The following is a 23896-nucleotide window of genomic DNA, read 5'->3' as shown; positions in this document are numbered from 1 at the left end:
GGAAACGAATTTAGAAAGTTACCTGCTTGTCATGTTTAATACTACAATACAAAATGCCCAAAGAAAAGTAGATAGGGAAGGTCATTACTAATGGTCGAGGATGCCTTTTTTTTTTTAACTCATAAGAAAAAAAAAAATTGAATATAAAAGCAAAAAATATATAATGAATACACAAATATGTTATATCGATTAAATCCAACATCCTACATACTCACAGTTTTGCACACTACAACAATGATATTATTGAACTGATGCTACACTACCTCTCCTTGACCTTGCACGTGTATATACCCGAACTGGTTCTTCCATCGTAATCTCCTTTACCGGAGGATTGGGGTTTGATGAACTCGATGACTCGGCTTCCATCGTCTCTACGTCTTTGGAGGTTTCGGGCTTCGTCACCACGGCTAGGCTTTGTGACAAGAGTGCTTTTTGAGCTTTTAAAATAGCACTAGGAGAAGATGGTATAGGCGGCACTTGTGGGTCGTCTAGCTGGTGGGGAGCTGAGTCTGATGATGATGATGATGTGGAGGGGGTGGCAGGAGAAGCAGGAGATGGTGGCTCCTTGGTCTCTGGTTGAGTGGCAGGGGGCACTCGGCGGTTTGGTGCAGGTTGCCGAGTTCTACCAGTTTGAGGTGGCTGCAGTTTCAGGTCATTAATCAGCATCATACACAAGCAACAATAAGAGGAAGCAAAGCACAAAAAGAAAAGAAACACCAGAAACAGAACGCAAACCAGTGGTTCCATCTAGATGGTGCAATTTCAGATCATTTAAAAATTACAAGTAAATGGGTTAACATAGGTTATGTTGTAATAATTGTAATGAATAAAACTACTTGACCTAGAGTATGCAACTACAAAGGATACGAGTCAATGAGTAGAAAGGGGGTAAATTGATGGGAACCCCTTAGTCCCAAGTACCGCGTTGGTACCTACACATAGCCCCTGCAAGCCTTTGTGCATAAGGTAATTTCTCCTAAATATCCCCCCCCCCCCCCCCCCCCCCCCTCTCTCTTCTTTAACGTAGACAAGTGGCCACCTGAGCCAACTCAAGTGAAAAGGGTTTAAAGCAATTCCAAGAGAATCCAAATGCATAAAGACCATCTTAAATTAATAAATTGCTTTATTAATTATATGTTAAAATATTATCGTAAACATGTAAGTATGTAACAATATCCATCAGACTAATTATAGCCCAGATAAAAATAAACATAAAAAGATTAAAGATATATTGCTTAGGTCAGTCGAACCCATTTTGATGCGTACTAAAACTAATACTTTTTACACCATCTATGTTACCCACCTGCCTTCCGCATTTTCCTAAATCCAAATAATGGCCTATTCTGAACAGCAGGCAGCAATACTTATATGTAACTACATTCCAAGCTTTTCTTTTTCAAATTGTATGTCTAGATAGCAATAGGAGCCAGATATATTGGAGTGCATAGAGAGAAATGTGTGAACATACAAAAGCATGGAATAACCAGAGGAACCATAATACTTGTCTTCTTTAGTTTGGATGGGTTAAGAATAAGAATGTACAATATAGCATTCACAAAGAGATCACTCGCCGCAAAAAGCTTTCGTTGGCCGGAAAATGTCACTAAAATGGAATTGTCAATTTTTGAATGATGTTAAACTCATGCAAATTAGGGATTTCTAGTTATTACTTATAACGACTGGGTCTTGCTTTGTAAATAAGAATCGGCAAAGTATGGTGACAATTTTGACCTTAAAAACAGAAGATTGGTCAAAGCCAGACCCTACGCTATCAAGGAATTACGAACTACATAAACACTTAATAATCAATTGTGTGATAAGAGAAACATGGAACTCAAATATATCAACAAGTCATACCTGGGGTGGCCGAGGTTTGGGCGTTGATTGTGAAGCAATATATTGAAGAACATCGAATATTCTTGTTTGAGCATAAGTCGCAGCATTTTGCCAGTACAACACAAACATATCTCCAACCCTGGTCCTCAGTTCCATCAAGTTACGATCAATGTCAGTTTCATGCTTTGAGATATATGGTCTAAAGAATGAATCGTACACGTAACTTGTTCCCTGAAGTGATGAAAGCAAAACAAAATAAGATAAACAATTTTGAGAAATCAAGAAGGAATTTATTTAAAACTGTAACTTTATATTAAACCTGGAAACAACAGTTACCTGTGTTTTGGGGTACCACAAGTATATGTAAAATGCCAGCTTTGCTTCACTGTACATTGGAACCCTTCACAAGTAGACAAAACAAGAACTAGGATGAGAACAGGAAACAACAACTGATTTACAAGGTGATGGCAATGGCATAATGGCAGGTCATGTAACATGTCAAAACGGTTAAACTATCGGCACATGTGAAAAGGACGGGTGAAATTGACCTGAAAGTTTTTTGTCAAATAATAAATGTGGTACATATGATTACCAAAAGTATATAGCTATAATAATAATCCAAGTTCTTCCGTATAACTTTAGAAGTTTTAATTAAACATTAAATTTGGATGACTTTCAACCTGTTGGTTGTGTCGTATTAGACTAATAATTTTGACTTTACCCGTGACCAATTAGAGACCAACAGAAAACCTATCACACACTTAAATGTGGCAAAAAATGCCACCTTTAAACAAGTTAGGGTCTTACCATGAAACAAATGTGTCACCAATCCGCTCAGAAACAGTCAATACAGCAACTAAGATCCTGAAAACATCATTTATATAGCTTAAGATAAAAGCCTTTGAATAGCCTAATCTGACAGACATATAACAAGTATCATACCAGTATTGACACCAAAAGCGAAGTTCCTCAATATCAGGCTTATTCTTCTCCACTGACTTGAAGCACTCATAGGCTGGATATGCATATCCAAATACCATTCTGCACGCATTTAAATTGTTTCACATTTGATATACGTTTATATTTCTCAACAAAATGAAGAAGATACGGGTTTAGATCAACATACACAAGCCCTCTAGTCAGAAATGATCCAATCATCTTGTAATTCTGTCACAGCCCACCAAACACAATCATCAATATCCGAAATCCAAAACCGAAACAGGCAAAATATTCAAACAAAATACAGAGACCAATAATAACAAATAAATTCAGGGACATCAATGTGATGGACAAATATTAATCAACGGAATGTCAAAGAAAAAAAGGATAATAAATACAGTCATCAGAAACAACATGTTGATTGACAGTATTCAACCAGTGTAGTGCTAGAATACATTATGGTTCAAATTCCAAGACCCACAGACTATAACTATAAGAACAAAATATCATATCTTATTTTTAAAAAAAACTTTCGCTAACTAGTCCGAGTGTTAACAATAAGAGATGTCACTCAATGGCAGTAAAAAAAACCCCGAAAGTTATCACTTTTCATATTGTTCTCGTTCTCCGCTTTATATCACAAACATATATCACATATATCATTAAAGAAGATAAACATCATAATCTTGAACATGTTGTACCATGGAAACAATACAAAAGCAACCGCAACAGATGCAAATGTTCCGTTTATCGTTTTAACTCTCAACGGGAAAAAGCATATAAAAGATCCCAACAACAAAAAACAAACCTAACTACAATTAGGGGCCACACAATAGGGAAATATTGCAACAATCAAAATTCAACTAAATCACAAAAAAATCAAAAATATATATATATATATATATATATAATAATTACTATAATTTATCTCTAAAGTCTAAACTGCTTATACATAAATCCAGAAATGCATACTACTATTACATGAAGCTTGTAACTTTCATAATTAGATATTTAATAAATAATAATATTCATATAATATATATATATATATATAATAATTTATCTCACCAATTTTTAACAAATTCTCAGGTTTTAAGCCAAGTACAACATATATATATATATATATATATAAGTCATACCTGAGGAAGGGGTGGTTGGTTAACTGATAATTGGTGTAGCTGATGGAAAAGGAGTTAATATTTTGGAGATGATAGATATATATAGTTGTTTAGGTTTATCGTTTATAGAAGTCTAATTCTGCTGGCGGCGATTAGTGGTGGTGGTGGCGCAGCCGTGATGCGACGGAGGAGAAGGGCGTAGGTTGAGGAGGGAGAGTAAAATTTGGGGAAAGGATTTTGAAGGAGATTTTCTGTCCCTTTCTCTCTCTCATCTACCTAAATAACAATATCCTTTTTATTTACTTTCTTTTATTAGTTTAATTCATTTTATTTTTAAGGATTTTGTTAAACCGAGTTTTTTTATAAACTCCGTTAAATAGTTGTACACTTATTATAAAATTTAGAATGTGTGTTTTTAATATGAAAATGTACAATTTTAATCTTTTTATATACAACGTAAAGCCCTAAAAGTTATATTTAACATTTTCCTATTTTTAATGCCATTTCAAATATTTCTATTATTTCTTTTATCATATTTAATTATTTAAAACCAACTAGCAAAACTTAATAGTACACAATATCACACAAATTTCTGTAAGACTCGGGTTGAGTTTTGCTAGGTGTGTAAAGTTTATCTTAATTAAAGGTTGTGTTTTTAGGTAGTTTAATTTGGGGATTTTTCTCCTAAAAGGTTCCCTAGCATGGATATGGTTAAGACCACGTAAACTAAATCCTCTGTTTCGGGTAATTGATTCAGACTTTTCAAAAAAAATTAATTTTTTACATATAGTTTAGAAATTAAGAAACAAATAAAAATTCTATTTTATATAATTATTTTTATTCATTTGATAACTATATGTAACGTATAAACTTTTAAATGAAATGCGGATTAAAAAAAGTCGAGATTAACTCTAGTCTAATGATTAAAGAATGATATATATAAATGTAAAAAGTAAAAATGGACAAATGACCAAATTATGTTCAATTTAGTTATATATAATTCAAGAAGAACATTCAGAAATGTTGTATATGAAATGTGTATGTAAAATGTTCAAGGAATTAATCAACAAAATTTTTTTTTCAACCATTTCCTTTTATAGATGAATTTGTAACAATCTAAAAAAACTTGAATTTAACGATGATTTACATGTCTACATCTCATTGGTTAAGTACAACAAATATTAATGTTATCTATCTATTTTGTTCCTAAGCCTTTTTGGTAAAAAAGAAATTGCAAAAGCCTTTTTATATAAACTAACTTCTTAAATTGATTTCTTTTGTTGTCTCAATCTAAACTGTATTCCAGTAACAATTGTTAACATGTGACTTTTTTGTATGTACATATATTTTTATTTTTTTTCCTGTTTTATCGAATTAAAAATAATTTTTTGATGTACTCGTATTTAAGAGTAAACAAGTATTTATCAAATTTGTTTATTCTCACTTGATAGTGACATTAATTGATCACCGAATCCAAGTCGAGGAATCAATCTCTTGGATATCAACTTCTAATTCTGTTCGTGTTCGCCAATGGTATACATTAACACTAAGTCTTTTCGGCTAATCAACCGTCTAAATCATTGGACTGGAGAGTAGTAGGGTTATTGGCAAAACAGCAAGTAGGTTGGGGCCAGATTTCCTTATCCGATCTGTAGGTAGCCTTGAAGGTGAAGTGACACAACAACAAACCAAAAGGAATCATGTGCCACTAAACAGAACGACCTTTATTATTCTTTTAAGTATACTTGGATTCTACCCTATCATATAACCAAACAAACTTCGAATTAAATAATAAGAAGTACATACGTACGTGTTGTTAATGTTAAATACAACTTTCGGGTGTCTTTTATGTACTTGAAGTTCACCAACACTTGTTTTGAATTGATTAATTTCTTTTGTGGCCCTTGATTATTGTTGGTACTTTTTTGTGGTTTGGCTATTTACTTGAAATTCCGGTTTTTTGGTATGTTTTTCTTTGTTAAGAGTTAGCCACTTAATATGTTTTATATAGACGCTGAACGGTAAGCGTGTAATCATTTTGTTTCTATGTGCTCTTCCATCGGTACTTTTTGACAAATTGGTTCCTTTACACCCTTTGCATTGACAAGTTTTGGCATGAAGTATATCGGCCTACCGGAGCCGGTTGTGGCTCTTGTGTTCCCTTTCTTCTTATTTTTTATTTTTCTTATTTTTTGTGTTATGTCAAATTTTAGTCTTTTGACACATCGGATCCCTTACGCTTTCACAATTTGGTAAGTATTGTCACTTTCTGGAAAATATGGTAAAAAAAAAATGTAAAGTAACTCCCAATGCCGTCTTCCACGGGTTTTGGGTCCCAATACCGTCTTTGACGGTGTATGGAGGAGGTTGATATGTAGACAACCTTACCCTTACCAAAGGTAGAGAGAATGCTGGAAAATATGATAGAGAACACATAACAACTTGTCATTGGCTAAAAAACTAACAAAAATGCCAAAGTTTAGTTATTTGTTACTACACTCTTACCCCTAACCTTTTATCCAATATTCAACAAAATTTCTTATTTTCCTTACAAACCATGTTTTATCTACAAAACTAAAAGTTTGTATGTATTATTATGATAACAAAGTTGCAAGGGGTTCTTGTGATATTGGCTCTCTATAAGATTTTACGGATCCCCAAACATCAAAAACATAATCAAAATATGAGTATCTATATTTCTATCTCTATCTTGAATGGGATAAACATATATACTTTCTAACTCTCCCTCACTTGGATTTCAATCACATGGTTAATGTTTAAATTTAAATCACATGGTTAATGTTTAAATTTAACCACATGGATGTCAAAAACATATTTTTTTAAAGTTAACTTTTATTCACACGGCCTACACCACCAAAAAATGGTGAGGCAAACTGTACAATACTTTAAGACAACACAAAATTACACCAATTATCCCAATTAGTTGTACAATGCTTCTTTCTATATCTATACCAAAGGAAACCTGTCGATTTAATGTCTTGAAAAATCTTCTCCGTATTAGTTGCGCCATTATTGAATCTCCTATCGTTTCGAGTCTTCCACAGACACCAACAAGATACGATAACATATATGTTTGACATATATGTTATCCCCTTCCATTCTTTAATATCTCTACTAAAAAATAGTTAAACACCTTCAAAAAAAATATTTCAAAATAGTGATAAACCAGTAACCTCAAAATACTATTTTTTTTATTCATTAATTTAAAGATCTTCACCTAAAATACCTATAATAATCTTGATAAAATTATTTAAAACATACATCGTTCGACCTTTAAAATAACTATATCACTCCCTTTTACATCAGTCACTTTTACATTAATACCTACACCACTACCATCATCGTTGTAGCCACCACCACCCGTTGCCGCCATCATCACACCGTCGCATCACATGGACATTCGTATAGAGATGAAAGGAGGTTGGAACATAATTGAACTGGAACTGAAGTCATCGATGATTTGAATTTTGGATCACTTGAGCTCTAGCTAAATAGTATGGAGTATACTAGTATATAGTAAATTGAACCATGTATTGCAGCACCATCATGTTCAATATATAATGAATAATTATGTATAATACAAGTGATGCTTTGGGAAACATTGTTGATAAATTGATACTATCAAAGCAAATATAAATATATTTCAAAAGGGACTCATTAATACCTGGCTTGGAAATAAACAAAAAATGTTGCCTAAGATGCTATTAAGCATCTATTGAAAAATGGATACTTTAACATAAAAATAACCAAGTATTGAGGCTATCTCTAATGCTAAGGACGTCATTAGGCGTCTTTGAGCTGTCACATCATATCCTTACAAATCATTCAAATCTTATAATTTTATCTCCAACCATACAAACATCCTTACATATCTTTTTATCTCCACTAAAAACAAAAATATATTAAGTAAAGACAAATAAGGGCATGCCTTTAGGTAAAGGCATCCTTAAAAAAATCTTTAGTTTTGGACAAGCTTCAATGGCAAAGAATATCCAAGGACGCCTAAGGGCATCCCATTGGAGATAGCCTGGGCATCTATTGAAGAAATGGATACTTTTACCATAAAAATAACCAAGGAATACAATAAACATACCCAATCTCGTTAAAGATCGGGTATTAAAGAGGTGAAATGTAAACAATCATATTTTTAACCTTTTTACCTGATATTAGAGAAATTTGACAAAGACCACCGACAAAACATTTACATTATTTTGTTACAGTGCAAGAGGATAACAAACACTAGGGACAATATTCAGGACACTTTTCCTTTTAACAGTCACGCCAAAAGCTTCAGTCATGTCGAGATCTTCATTCTTCCCATTTGTGTCTGCAAGTTTCCAGTCGAAATGGTGAAGCAAAGACGCGAGTGGAAGCTCAAGATTGGCTAATCCAAATGATATTCCTGGGCATATTCTCCTGCCAGCACCAAAGGGTATGTATTCAAAATCGCCTCCTCTATAATCAACTGAACTATCAACAAATCTTTCTGGATGAAACCTTTCAGGATCTTTCCAGTACTTTGGATCTCTACCAATTGCCCACACATTCACAACCACTTTAGTCTTCACGGGAATCTCGTATCCATTTATCTCACATTTCTCCCTGTTCTCCATTGGCAACATCAAAGGTGCTGGAGGGTGTAATCTTAAAGTTTCCTTGATAACCAACTTCAAGAAATCCAACGATTGGATTCCCGTTTCATCAACTTTGGCTTTTGTGCTGAAAATCTGTCTAACCTCAGTTTGTGCCTTCTCCATAATACTCGGGTTCTTCAGCAACTCTGACATCGCCCATTCTATGACTGTAGAAGACGTGTCGCTACCTGCAGCTAATATATCCTGATAATGATCATGTGAAACTATTAAATCATCAGAAGAATCATATAATGAGTTGCTAACTGTACAAGATATATGAGTGCTTGGAAAATGATAATGAACTACTAATGTTTCAGTTTTCTAAAAACTGATTATTTCACCACTAAATAGTGAGATAACCAGAAGCAAATTTTGAACATCCAAATATAAGCTACTGATGCATAAATACTAACCAAGATGATTGCTTTAATATTGTTCAAGGTCAAGGGAACTTCAAGCTTGCTATTGTCCATGAGTTTGAGTAGAACGTCTAGTAGCAAATTACCCATATCTTTTCCTTCTTCATGTGATTTATGCTCTCTGATAATGTCATCTAGCATCTTATCAAATCTCTGATGTATCTTTTCAAGTTTGGGTCTAAGCCCACTAAGAAATGCAATAACTTTTGACGAAGGATAGAGATCGGAAAGAGTAAATCCTCCAGATAGCACTAAAGCTTTATCAATGAGCGATATCAGTGCTTCCTGATGTTTTGACTTCTTCCCAAAGATTGACCTTGTAGTAATCCCGTAAGTCATTGCATAGATAAGTTCACTGAGATTAACTGGAGATCCTGAGCTTTTAGAGATCATTTGGATGAGATTAGAGACCTCTTCTTCCCTTATCGGTCTAAGTGATTGAACATGCCTTGCACTTAATAGCTCTGAATTACAAATCCTTCTTAGCTGCTTCCAGTATTCTCCATAAGGCGAATGCATAATGTTTGTGGAATTGTAGGATATTATATGTGCAGCAAGAAGAAAAGGCCGATTGGCAAAGTTTATATCATGGGTTTTCATAACCTCTTTTGCAGTTTCTGCTGATGAGGCAATGACGGTGGAATTCTCTCCTAGTTGTAGGTGCATCAGTGGCCCATACTTCTGCGCCAAGTTTCTCAAGGTATGGTGTGGGAGTGGGCCCCCGACATCAAAAATGTTTCCTACGAGAGGAAGCTTTTTTGGCCCCGGAGGTAGATTAGGAGCCAAGCGATTAGTTTTGGATCCCTTCAAAAGTTTAATCACAAGTAAAATGAAGAGGAATGTAAACAAGGTTTGGGATAGAGAAAACGTAAACTCCATTGAAGATACTTTAAAAGATCACCATACTCATGATATAAAAAACAAAACGAATATATATATATATAGGTGCAAGTTATTTTAGGACCACTTATTTTAGGACCAATTTTAGGACATGTGTTTTCTGTAACTTACACACCACCATGATCATCTCCGACCACCACCATGATTATCTCCGACCACCACCATGATTTTCCGGCCACCGCGTCGCCGGAAAGTCTTAGTGTTTTTAAAAAAAAGTCTTGTATATCGTAGTAGATGATGATGGTAGTGTGTAAGTTACAAAAAACACATGTCCTAATTGGTCCTAAAATAAGAGGTGGTCCTAAAATAACACACCCTTATATATATATATAGAAGCTATGATGCTCTTGAACATGTACATTTAAACACTAGAAGACATGAAACCATGTTTGAAAAATAGATTATGAAGCGTGCCATCATAAAGAATTCATGTATTGCCAAGAAATTGACCTATTCAAGCATCTGATTTCTAGCTCCAAGCCACCGGATATGCCTTTGGTCTCATGTAGCGTATCTTTAAGTTTCATTTTAAAAACATTTAATTGATAATATAATTACGCTGCTTCTTGTCTTATTTTACTGGCATATTAGAAAGGTAATCGAAAAGGTCAAATGACAAAAAATAGACTAGATAAAAATATGTAGATCAACCTAACCAGACTTGTTTTGGCCCATACAAAAAAGAGGTCATTTGACACGTTAACAACCCCTGACCATCCATCTTGCTTTCCACACATACAACATTAAAGAAGACGTGGACTAAAATACCTGCTCTAGATGGAATATATTGCGATGATCAAGACCTTTGTAAACAATTAAAATCGGAACATCACACTCTATTGGCAGTCCAGCAGGCACTACAAGAAAAACCTTCTGGCCCAACCAGATCACTCTGTTAATGGGAAATATTGTCTTAATTACTAAAATGGAAATCGAAAAGGGCAAACGACAAGAAATAGGCGAGATAAAAATATTCGGATCAACTTAACCAGACTTGTTTTGGCCCATATCCAAAACAATGATCACTTTCAAGCTCAGGTGATTTGACCCGTTAGCAACCCACCGGAACATCCATATTGCTTCCCACAGGTATAAAAATTTAGAGAGCCTACAGATCAGAAAAAGAACACATGGACTAAAATACCTGCTCTAGATGGGAAATATTGCAATGATTTAAGATCTTCGTAAACAACAAAATTGGAACATCACGCTATATTGAGAGTTCAGCTGGATGTGACATTTCTTCTACTTCAGTAACCTTTTGACCTTTTCCTTTCCTTTATTATTTTTCAGAGCGTGTAAGGAGTCAAATAGAACAAGTTATCAGCAACATGCAAGTGATTTGTGGCCATTGGCCAAGTTAGGCAAGACTTCGAAGATCCAAGTCAATACTAGAAGCGTAAATCTGTGATAAATAAAAAAAAAAAATATCTAGCATCAAAATTATTAAATATCTTGAAAGAAAAATAAATTTGGTCAGAGTATATGATAGTGATAATAAGAAAGAGTTAAGATCGACCATAAACAACATTAGACCGACAAATTTTGAGAATATATTCTAAAAACCTTCCTAGCGGGCCTTCAGTATCTGGCTTGATCGTATCCAGTAGCAAAGGTACAAGGATCCAGTAGCAGATGTACAAGGATCATCCTTCAGAACTTGATCGTATCCAAAACTCATATTTTCATTAGAATAGGAATATACATATATAATTTTGCACAGTGCAGCTGAAACATAAAACTAACAGAAAGTGATTAAGCTTACATAACACAGTTTTTCTTCTTTATTGTGCTACGTTGATTGCATGTCGTATCCTTCAAAACTTATTTCTGCATAGATAAGCTCAATCACTAACATTTTTTGATGTCAAACCTTGTATTTTGACATGCAATATTGTATAGAACCTATTGTTACTTCTATCCTGATATTCATCCCATAACAGTAATTTATTGTGAAGTATAAAGTAGATTTCAACTTATTCCAAAAGTGTTCATAATTATGATCAGTTTTGAAGTACACAAGAGATCAGATTTGACTTATGAAGTCAAAGCATATCCAGGAATGAAATTTCGTTAAATTTGGTTATTAGGTGGTCGCCGAACTTTAGAAACCAATTGCAAAATACAAGTATATGTTTTGTTAGTGATGAGTTGGGAGTAATATGTAATTATGTGTTTTGGTTGATTGGTATTTTATATATAACATATTACCTTCTTTTGTATGTGATAACATACTAAGAGCTGGAATCTCAAACTTAAAATCAAATAGAATAGTCAAAGAGTATGTAAAAGTTAAAAGCATGTTGGTAATTGATATTAGACATTTGAAAGTGGCTAAACAGCACCTAACACACATTTCAAATTCAAATTGTAATCAAAGTACACATTAAGGGGCATGTAACCAGAGCCGTCGATAAGGATGCGTGAGGTGTGCAATTGGTGCGAGCCTTCAAAATTTAGAGGCTTAAAATATCACAGCAAGTCTTATAAGTGCAGCACAGCAACTCTGCAACTCCATTTTCACTCTGTCGCCTTATAGGTGCAGCACAGCAAGTCTGCAACTTTTCCGACCATGTAAGGTATGCACAAAAAAGCTATAACCATCATGTTGTTTTGCTCTTTACTTGCTAAAAATCAATTGCAGGACTGATCAAATATATAAAACTATTTAACTGATCAAGCAAAAGCAGCATAAAGAAGGAATCACCGGCTCCATCAATCCCAAGATTATCAATGGCTTTTCAGTTGGGACTGTAACTTTGAAGTTGGGCATTTGCTCCATATTGGTCTTGTGTTTTCAGTATAAGCTCACCGGTCTTCCTAAACCCCAGTAACATATTTATTGTGGCATCTGGTAGGTTAATGGTGTATTGCTTTGTAAACCATCTGCTAACACCATTCTCTTTCATCATCCATAGACAACAAACCGGTACATCTTCCTCAAACTCTTGATGGTATGCAACCAAAACAAGAGATTCCCGCAGCTTAGATATAGTCCCAATTCTGCAAAGCTGGTTTGTTAAACTACCCGTGAGATGTATCCCTTTAAATTCTTTGGCAGTCAAATCGAGTGACATGATTAGATAACGTGATTGAGTTCGGCCATCTTCAAAATTAAAATCAAAAGCAATCCAATAAATAAACCTATCGATAACAACCTGAGATCCTAAAAGTCTAATTGATTCGCGGGGCAGATTGGTAAATAGATTAATCCAAGTCCCCGTGCTCAAAGTAAAAACTCCAATTTTCCAAGGGAAGATATCACCCATATATTCAATGTGAACTATAGTAGGATCAAAAGTGACAGGATCAAAAGTGCATTACATGGAACTTCAATACCAATGGATTTACGGGTCGAAGGATTCCAAACAACAACCATATATGTTACATCATCATTCGGATATCTATAAAAACCGTCAAAGCACGACAAACCGTGAGAGCTACCGACTACATGTGAATAATAAAATGTCTTAATGAGGTCAGGAACAGCGGGAGCAAAATCTTGTCTTATAAAAGTATGATCATTATCGACAAATGTTAAAATCAAACGACTCGGGTGAGTTTCACGGACACCGTAAGCAGCAATAAATTTGGGGTTGTCGATCAAAGACTTCCATTGTTTTAAGACCGATCGAAACAGAACCAATGGCTTCACAGGAATATCTCCTCCTGAATCTCCAAAGGGGATATATTCTGACATATTTGATTGGTGTTGTTTTAATGTATATAAACTTTTTTTTTTTTTTTTGGGGGGGGGGGGGGGAAACGAATGAATGTTAGAATTATGTATCTAGGGTTCTTGAGAATAAGATCTCAGATTTTGTGTTATGCGATCAAAAGGTGGAAAAACTGGAAATCTAAAAAACCTTATAAATATAAAAGGCCACATGTATTTTTCATTTTACTAGTAAAGAGCCCATTTAAACTTACAAATTAAGGCCCCGCCTATTACAAAGGTTTTGTGTCATTGTGTTTGTGTAGACCATATCTAAATTATGAATATTGAGAACAATAATCTTTTGATGTGGTGAAACGTTAGGTTAGTATTTAGTAACCCAAGTAACTATAATATTTGAAAGATGTTTATGTCAATGACCCCAATCAAGATAAAACAATTGGCCACCGTCCTTTTTTCATGGGTTTTAGCTCAATATTTCGACTGCATATCAGAAAGGTTACGATGTAAACAAAGTGCTCCTGTATATACTTAAATATATAGTAGATTAGGACTTCCAACCTTTGCATAGGATGAAAATCGAACCTTTGATATTTGGAGATCAAAATGTTTACCACAAATCCAAAGTACACTGCTTAGTGATTTATTAATATGCAAGTCACATTTTAAATCCAAGTTAAGGAGGACTTATACGTACAATAGTCTTTTGTTTTCCAAAATATTTGTACTTAGAGTTTTATCAAAGGTCATAAATGGTTTAAACAAATCAGTAGATATAGTTATATGTTCGTGTAATGTAGTGTTGTAGTAGTGGTGGTGGGAGTGACGATAACGGTGGCGGTGTATTTATTATAGTGAAAGTAACTTATATAAATTAAGAAGGTAATGTAGCTATTTAAGGATTAAAGGTGAATGTTGTAATTAAGTTCGAGGTATTTTAAGTAGATATTATAATCCTTTTAAAAAAAGATCTTTAAAAATGTGAATAAAAATATATATCTTTACTACTACATAAAAATTATGCACCCCTTGTTGAAAAGTTTAAAAAAGAAGAGATGCAAAATGACTATTATACCCATAATAAAATAATTTACACCATTAGTCATTTATCTTCAAAAATATTTCAACTACTCCTTTAAATCAATTACTTATACATCAATTACATTTACATCAATCTAGAACACCCGACACCGCCATCAACATCAATAGTCGTTATCACCACGTGTCCCCAACATCACCAGATCGTCGTAACAACGACCGCCGCATTGCGCGGGTACCGTGCTACATATATATATATACTGAAATTATCAAAAACTTAATTGAAAAAAATAAAAAAAAAATTAAATACTTTATAATGTAACATTAATATAATATTATTATCAAAGGATGTTAAGAGTATTTTCGAGTTAAAAAATGTTTGCGTGTTTTAATACTAAGAACGGTTTGATATTTAATTTTAGAGGACCTCTGCTCCACCTCGCTAGTTATAAAATCGATATTAAAAGATATCAACATTAAAAACAAAATCATAAACAAGCCTCGGATAAACTTTGTAACAAGTTAAGTATAATTAGTCGTGCAATTTATAAAAAGAAAGTGATATTAGTATCACATAATATGATTAATTACCACAACTATATGCTCTTAAGATAGGCAAAAAGGAAAGAAAGGCATTGAAAGGAATTATAATGATTGCGTGTTGGTTCATTTGGAAGGCAATGAACGAGAAGAAATTCGCCAACAGTAATGTAGTTGTCGAGGCGATCTACCAAAACATTAGATCTATGGGTTACTTATGGTATAGAAATCGTAAGAAAAATGTATCGATTAGCTGGCAAGAGTGGTGTAGATTTGATTTGATGTAAGTATGAGGTATTCTCTTGTACACGGTTTGATACCCGACGTGTTTGTCGTGGTATGTATATGAATGAAAGTTACTTTTCAAAAAAAAAAAAAAACTATTTGTCTTGTACTGTATGGTAAATTCATCAAGTTGTATGGTACAAATATCACTTCTTATAATTACTAAGGGTTTGCTAAATACAGCCCTTAGGGCTGTGTTTAAGGTGCATAAATTGTTTGTATATTTACCATGAAAATCAGGGGTCGGGTTATTAATATGGAAGGTACAAGTTTTTTTATGCACATTAAATACAGCTCTTAGGGCTGTATTTAGCATTTCCCTAATTACTATTATTACAAAAGTTAATAAATCTATCACAATTATGCTAATAAAAGATGTATGTAGTGGTAAATCAATCAAAACCATTGGTACAATTATCACTTCCTTTTATATGAGGGTGCAAACTTTATCATCCTTTGACTTCTTTTTTTTTTAATCTTTTTTAAATGACATAATAGTTTACTCTTATTTCTAAATTACACGCATAACTGAGATTAAACCTAAGACTTTTCAAAACCACTATTAGTTCACCTTCACAAATGTGGGACATGGCTGGGACTCGAACTCGAGAGGATCCTTCCAAAGTCAAAGACATTACCAATAAGCCATCAACCCTTACCATCCTTTGATTTTAACCCGTTAAGATACAAAATATATTTAAAATTAGTCTTAAATTTGGATTATCAACAAAACAGATGTATCCATCTTAAAATCAAATCAAAATCATCACAACCTCTCTAAACGGTCAAAAAATATTCTGGCAACATTAATTAAAATCGAATGGTTTTAGTATAAAACATAAAAAAAAAAAAAAAAAGTTTGGGTCACCGGAAAAGAGGGATCTTAATTACAAGTAACATGGTCAACATCTCATTGTCTAGAATACATGCAAGGCTTCACCATTGAAGAGTGAGTTTCCTCTGATTTTGTATACCGGCTGAATGTTCGACAAAAGAATGCAACAGCTATTTCTGTATGATCTTCGATATCACCATCAAACACGCCTTTCGTCTCACTAAGTGTATCTTTCAGTTTCAATAAAAAAAAAAAAAAATCTTTAATACCCGCTGCTTGTCATTTACTGGCAAAAAAGGTAATAGACAGAGGCAAACAAGAAATAGACGAGATAAAAAATATGCACATCAACCTAACCAGACTTGTTTAACCATACCAAAATAATGTTCACTTTCAAACTAAGGTGATTTGACCTGTTAACAACCCACCTGACCATGCGTTCATGCATCCTGCTTCCCATACATACAAACATTAGAGAACCTACAGACCAGCAAAAGAACACATGGACTAAAATACCTGCTCTAGATGGGAAATATTCGATGATTTAAGAACTTCGTAAACAATGACTCGTATATTGGAACTTTGCACTCAATTGACAGTCCAGTAGGATGCGACGTTTCTTCTACTTCAATAACATATTCCTTTTCCTATATTATTTTTCGTGTGTGTGAGGAGTCAAATTAGAACAGGTTATCAGCAACATGCAAGTGATTTGTGGCTAAGTTAGGAAAGACTTATGAGATCCAAGTCAATACTAGAAGCATAAGAACATCTGTGGTAAATAAAAAAATAAATCTTTACCATCAAAATCATTAGATATTCTAAACGGAAAAAAATAAATAAAAATAGGTCAGCGTATTGTACTATACTATAGTGATAATATGTAAAAGTTAAGATCGACGATAAACAACATTAGACCGACAGACTCTGAGAATATATTCTAGTCGACCTTCCAAGCGGGCCTTCAGTATCTGGCTTGATCGTATCCAGTAGAAGATGTACAAGGACCCCTAGGTACCAAAACTTATATTTTCATTAGAATAGGAACATACATGAATATTTTTGCACACTGCAGCTGAAACACAAAACTAACAGAAAGTGCTTGTCTGATTGAGCTTATATATGCAGAGTTTTTCTTCTTTAATGTGCTACTTGATTATATATCGTATGCTTCAAAACTTCATTCAGCATATATAAGTGCAGTCAGTAACATTATGTTTGATGTCAAAACCTTGTATTTTGACAAGCAATATTGTATAGAATATATTGTTACTTCTACCCTGAGATTCATCCCATAACAGTGATTTACTGTGAAGTACTCAAGTAGATATCAACTTGCTCAGAAAATGCTTGTAATTATGATCAGTTTTAAAGTATAAAAGTGATCAGATTTGACTTGTGAAGTCAAAGCATATTTAAATTTAGTTAACAGGTGATGAATCTCAAACTTAAATCAAATTGAAAAGTCAGAGACTCACAGGGTATGTAAAAGTTAAAAGCATGATATTGACATTTGAAAGAGTCTAAAAACACATAATTTAAACATTTCAAAATGTACTCAAAATACACATCAAGGGGCATGTAAGCAGATATGTCAATAAGGATTTATGTGGTGTGCAATTGTGCAAAGCCTTCAAATTTAGAGGCTTAAAATATCACTTGGCCAGGAGCTTCGCACTCGATTTTCACTCTGTCGCCTTATAGGTGCAGCACTGCGACTCTGCGAGTGTGCAACCTTTCAAACCTTGTAAGGTATGCAAAAATAAGCTATAACCATCATGTTGTTTTGCTCTTTAGTTGCAAAAAGTCAATAACGGGGTTTTTTTGATGGAGGAGAATTGCCACTAATCATATAAATCAAGCCGTCTAACTGATTAAGCAAAAGCGGTGTTTCCATATAAGAACTCATAAAGAAGGAATCAACGTTTCCCTCAATCCCGAGATTATTAATGGCTTTTGAGTTGGGACTGTAAATTTCAAGTTGGGCATTTTCTTCGTACATGTATTCTATTTCGAGTATAAGTTCACCGTTCTTCCTAAATCCTAGTAAGCTCTTTACTGTGGCATCTGGTAGCTTAATAGTGTATAGCTTTGTAAACGATTTAGTAATACCTTGCTCATTCATCATCCATAGATAACAAACTAACTGGTCTTCCTCAAACTCTTCATGATTTGCAAGCACAACAAGAGACTCCCGTAGATTAAATATACCCTGAATATCAGAAAGCTGGTTTGTTAAATTAGCTGTGAGATTAATCTCTTTAAATTCTTTAGCAGTCAAATCAAATGAGATGATCAGAAATTTAGATGGATCATCTTCATCAACAAGCAAATCGACAGCAACCCAGTATATAAACCTATCGATAACAGCCTGAGACCAACATTCCAAATGTCTAATGGATCCACGTGGAAGTTTGGTAGATAGAATACTCCAAGTCCCAGTGCTCAAAGTAAAAACTCCAACTTTCCAAGGGAAGCCAAAGCCATATTCAATCTTGACTATAGTCGGATCAAAAGTGACAGGACAAACCCCAAAACCTATAACACCATCAACTCTAGACGGTGAATAATTATGCATATATGGAACTTCAATACCAATGGATTTACTGGTTGAAGGATTCCAAACAACAACCATTTTTGTCAAACAACCATTCCGATATTCATAAAAACCGGTAAAGCACAACAAACCGTGAGAGCTACCAACTACACTTGAAGACCCGAGTGTCTTAATGAGGTCAGGAACAGTGGGAACAAAATCTTGTCTGGTAAAACTATGATCATTATCATTATCAACAAAGGTTAAATATCTTCCCCAACCATCACTAGAATCTATGTACCTTAAAATGAAGCGATCGGGATGAGGGCGACGAACACCGTAAGCAGCAATGAAATCAGGGCTGTCGATCAAACCCTTCCATGGTTTTGAGACTGTTCGGAATTGAGCCAATGGCTTTACAGGAAGCCTTTTCAATATTTCCTCCTGAATTTCCAGTGGGATATATTCTGACGTTTTTGTATTTAGGGTTTTTTGGAAATCAAAATAGGATTAAATAAATTTTGTCATCTCAGGTTTTGTGTTATGCGCTTATGCCGTTATGGCGGAAATCTACTAAAATCCCTTATGTCTGTGTTATATAAATCTCACTTAAAAATTTGTTAGTTATTGCCTACGTGGCACGTTTAAAAATGCAATAAAGCTCAAAAATCATTACAATATTGCTCCTTGTAAGGTCTACGGATTAGTTACCTTTATAAGAAGTTCAAATTTTCAAAAACGGATTAGTTATGCTTTCAAGAAGTTCAAATTTTCGAAAATTTGAATATGTAACCGTTCGTGTATTGCTTGTGGCAGTTACTTCCTTGCATGTCTATGTCTATATAAGGCCACTTCCATTCAGTTTTAAAGCATTTCAAAACGTAAACACATAACAAATCAATTTTAGCATGGCTTCACTAAACCATGTTTCAATTAGAAATTTGAGTCCAAATAATAAGCCATGTACGATAACATTTAGAATTTGCGGCTATGGAAGCAACCTCTATATGGAGATATTAATAACATAGGTAGTATTGAGATGATCCTGATGGATGAACATGTAAGTATTCATTGTTTGTGAATTTTTCTTTTTTGATTAGATTACTTTTTAACATAACTTTCTTTCGAATTTATAACTAGCTTTTTAACATTCTAATGTATAAACATTTTCATTTTGACAGTTTGATAAAGTGGTTGTTGTTGCAACAATCGGTTTTATTCCAACCGACCAGTTATGGTATTCAATGGAATGTATGAACTGTTCTCAAGAAGTTAAGTTGACTGATCTCTACATGGATGCAGTCGACATTATTGATGCTTTAAGGGACAACAAAATGTGTATTTTTTGTTCATGTAACAAGGATGGAGTTCTCATCAACCCTAGGTATATATTTATATTTCATATTAAACTCTATAATCATTAAGTTGTATGGTAAAATTGTATCTCTGTTTTTTTTTCCGTAGGTTTAATGTGCAAGTTAGGATTATAGATGTCACTGGTGCTATTGGAGTTAAAATGAATGATCAACCAATTTCAAATCTTATACAAAGAACAGCCTATCAAATTTGTGATGAAAATTATGAGGTATATTTGGTTTATTTTAGTGCTAAATAAGACTTTTCTATGCATTTTAAGTCATTATTTTTTTTTAAAATGATCATTAGTTGTAATAGGAGTACATTTACTTCGCTATATGCATGCTTGAACTGGTGTTAAAGAAATTATTTAAGGTTATAGCGCATCCACGTGGGTCTATATATCAAAGTGGCGGAAAATTCATAATACCTATCACATCCAAGTAACCAACATAATCCTTCTTATATGCGCCTACTATGGGCAATCCATTTTATAATTTCTCTCCGGCGTGCAATGTACGCGTTTTAAGCCCTCGCGTATCATTAATAAATCCCAAGGTATATCTAGCATTCTTCTTCTTTAAATTAATCAACTCATAAGAATATTTTTATTATGTCCAACTAAGTTATATTTATTCATTGATACAATCTTAAAATAAAGTTTAAAAAAAATTATTTAGGGTTATCCGTGCATCGCACGGGGTCTAAGCACCAGTATAAATAAAAAAAAGCCCACAAATTTAGGCCCACTTTGTTTGTTGAATGGAGTTATGGAGCTAATAATCGTATTTTTGAAACTTCTTTCTAATCTTGAATCTTGAATATGATATAAAAATGACTTTCACGTCTTAAATCCAACTTAAGGACGACTTATACAATACTCCGTTTGTCTTCCAAAATTTTTGTACTTTTGAGTTTATCAAAGGTCATAAATGGTTTAAACAAGTTAGTAAAGATATGATATTACAATATCATTAAAGTTATTATTAAATGACGTTAAGAGTAAGAGTTTAAACATTGATCTCGTGTTTCAATATAAGAAGGGGTTGATATTTGAAATTTAGAGGGTAACCATCTTTTTATACGAGTCGGGTATCCGCGCAATGTTGCAGTGGGTGATGGTGCGGTAAGCCGGTAATCGTGTAATTATTAATGTAAAAGTAACCGATGCAAAATAAATATTGTAGTTATTTTAAGGTTAAAAAATATATATTGTATATAATTTTATTAAGAGTATTATAGATATATTAGATGAAAATATTTAAATTAATGAATAAATAAAAAAGGTAATTTTGATAGATAAAGTTGAAAAATATTTTAAGGATATTTTAGATAGATGTAATATGTAGATTGAAAATGTGTGAAAAGTTAAAAATATTTTAGATTTTTAAAAAAAAGAAAGTTAAAAAAAAAAAAAAGGGGTAGTTTGTCAATTTTTTTATAACAATCTCTGATACCATAAAGACAATCGCCATTTAGAGAGGATTTTGAGACATTATTGATTATTTTCATATATATTAAATGAAAAATGCAGAGATATAAAATACATATACAGACAAAAAATGGTAACCGCTCCTAACCGACTATCTTTCTAAGTTAACACTTTCTACCCTTAACTTACTACTTTACAGAATTACAATATCAGTTCCTATATTTACATGACTCCACATTTGATTAAGCATTGTTGTAGTAAGTGTTGAGTCTTGTGTTTATGTCTTGATCCTTTTGAAATCCTGAATGTGTTGTGAGCCTGATGAACTGCAGGATTGACTTGTATCTCTTTAAATGCACAACCGCATAAGGTTAATTTGATTGTATCATTTGATATAACGACACATGAGTTTGAAGTGATAGACCTTCCCGCTGAGAGTTTATGGTACCCCTTGTACATGAATTTGTCTAAGATACGGGAGTCACTTGCTATGGTTGAATACATCTCTTTAGTAAAGCATGCTTTTCTGCATTAAATTTTTCTGTTTTGCAAACGCCTTGCTTTTTAGTAGCTTAGGGCGCGTTTAGTTCGAGAAAATGTTTTCAAGTTTTCCATTTCTAGTTTTCTAGAAAATGAAAAGGTTTTTCATTTCTAAAAAACCCTTGAAAATTTTGAAAACACGTTCAAAATAAAATATGGAGTTTTCATTTTTTCATTTTATAAAACTAGAAAACATGTTCAAATTCACTTGTTTTCTAATTTTAGGTGTATAAAAGGTTTGGAAACTAAAAAAGTGAAAACAAAAACTGAAAAAAACAGTTTTCTAATTTTAGTGCAAAAGTTGGAAAAGGGAATTTTCATTTTCTAGGAAAACTTTTCAAAAAAAATAGAATTTGAACGCATTTCTTGTTTTCCATGTTTTCTTGGAAAATGAAAATGAAAAAACATGAGAGTTTTCTTGAACTAAACGCACCCATAGATTTCAAACCTACTTATTATGCAAGTCATGTGGTGTGTAATTGTTGTCCTTGAGAATGGAAACCTACTACAACTTTAATCATCAAAGTAGAGGTGTTTAAACAAATGACTGCTTCTGATGTTGTACGTGTAGTACTGCAAAAAAAACAACCGTGGAAAATGCAGGGGGAATTCTATATTAATGGAGTTTAGTGGTTGTTATTTAAAATCCAATCAGTTTCTGTATGGGGATATTTAATGCAAAAAAAATTTCTAGTGGCTGAGAAAACAAAGATTCACTTGTAGCAAGTACTCGAACTAGCAAATACTCTTTTCTTTTTTTATTGTTTGAACGGCGGAACTAGCAAATATCCTTAGTTTGATAATTGAAGCTTTTTAACTCGAACTTGCAAATACTCTTAGTTTGATGATTGAAGTTTGATCGATGCTATTTATGTTATTATCAACAGAAAATGTTGCTGTTGCTTTGGCCCATCCCTACTGTTATCATATGTGAGTCAATTTGAATCGAGGACGTAGTTTTATTGTGACGGTTAAAGTAAATGTGATAAACTTTGGTTATGTTTTATTTTAGTTGGTTACTTTAGTAAATAGCAGTGGAAGTCTACCTGTATATATTGTACTTTTGGTTTGGTTTATATTATCACTCTATCAGAAAATTAGTGTGAATTCAACTGTGTGTGCAAGTGTGTTTTATTTCTGATTTAACACAAGTACTGCCCTGCACTGATTGCAGATTGATGGGTAGCTTCATATTAGGAATTTCTACATTCCCCAGTTTCCTACTCTATTTCAAACTACCTATTTCTAGTTAATTACAGTTTGATGGGTAGTGCATAATAAATATGTAAAGTGTCATTAGTAGCAGATCAGTAGAGCCCTTTAGGTTGCCGGTCTCGATATTTCATCTGTTTTGAGGTTATACCATAGAGGTACTTAGTTACTAACAAAAAAAAAAAAAGTTCCATATCTTCTCCGTACCCGTATCCTAAATTTTTTAGTTTTATAGTTCCTTGTTCCTGTACTCGTTTGCTGTATCTATTTCGGTGTTACATAGGCTTCCACAATCTTGGTAGTGCGCTGAAAAGTTGCTCTCCCGTCTTGTAATTAATAATAACATTTTACTCAGCTAAACACACTACTGTTGTTGGTCCGCTGATATTTGGTGAGGGAAACAAAAAAGACCCTAATTGGAACATGGAAATAATATCAGGTTCGTTTGTTTTGTTTTTTATGCATACGACATTTTTGCTGTTTATTTCCCCTAAATTTTCGAATTCCATGTACTTATTAATTAATACAGTAAACCCTATTTTGTATTTTGTCTAAAGTTATGCTGAATTAAGTATAGCA

At 33.4% G+C, this 23896-nt stretch overlaps 3 protein-coding genes across 4 annotated transcripts; all 3 read right to left on the bottom strand.

The window, feature by feature from the left end:
- Positions 1-137: 137 nt before the first annotated feature.
- On the bottom strand, positions 138-4157 carry LOC122603627 (putative HVA22-like protein g). 2 transcript variants are annotated; one of them, XM_043776382.1, is made up of 7 exons: positions 3915-4157; positions 2963-3003; positions 2779-2877; positions 2644-2700; positions 2173-2236; positions 1858-2067; positions 138-639 (listed from the first exon to the last, which is right to left on the bottom strand). In XM_043776382.1, the coding sequence occupies exons 2-7, from the start codon at positions 2992-2994 to the stop codon at positions 241-243; spliced, it is 861 nt and encodes a 286-aa protein (XP_043632317.1). In that variant the 5' UTR covers positions 2995-3003; positions 3915-4157; the 3' UTR covers positions 138-240. The 2 variants fall into 2 exon arrangements, with proteins under 2 accessions (XP_043632317.1, XP_043632316.1); XM_043776381.1 differs by having other exon boundaries at positions 2644-2877.
- A 3971-nt stretch (positions 4158-8128) lies between these two features.
- LOC122604107 (desmethyl-deoxy-podophyllotoxin synthase-like) lies at positions 8129-9846 on the bottom strand. The gene is made up of 2 exons (XM_043777008.1): positions 8962-9846; positions 8129-8752 (listed from the first exon to the last, which is right to left on the bottom strand). The coding sequence occupies exons 1-2, from the start codon at positions 9844-9846 to the stop codon at positions 8129-8131; spliced, it is 1509 nt and encodes a 502-aa protein (XP_043632943.1).
- An 8202-nt stretch (positions 9847-18048) lies between these two features.
- On the bottom strand, positions 18049-21608 carry LOC122604106 (putative F-box protein At3g10240). The gene is made up of 2 exons (XM_043777007.1): positions 21591-21608; positions 18049-19221 (listed from the first exon to the last, which is right to left on the bottom strand). The coding sequence occupies exons 1-2, from the start codon at positions 21606-21608 to the stop codon at positions 18049-18051; spliced, it is 1191 nt and encodes a 396-aa protein (XP_043632942.1).
- Between the last annotated feature and the right edge of the window lie 2288 nt (positions 21609-23896).

This window comes from Erigeron canadensis, chromosome 6 (assembly GCF_010389155.1).
Source record: "Erigeron canadensis isolate Cc75 chromosome 6, C_canadensis_v1, whole genome shotgun sequence".
NCBI lineage: Eukaryota > Viridiplantae > Streptophyta > Magnoliopsida > Asterales > Asteraceae > Erigeron > Erigeron canadensis.
This window is presented reverse-complemented; position numbering and strand designations above follow the sequence as displayed.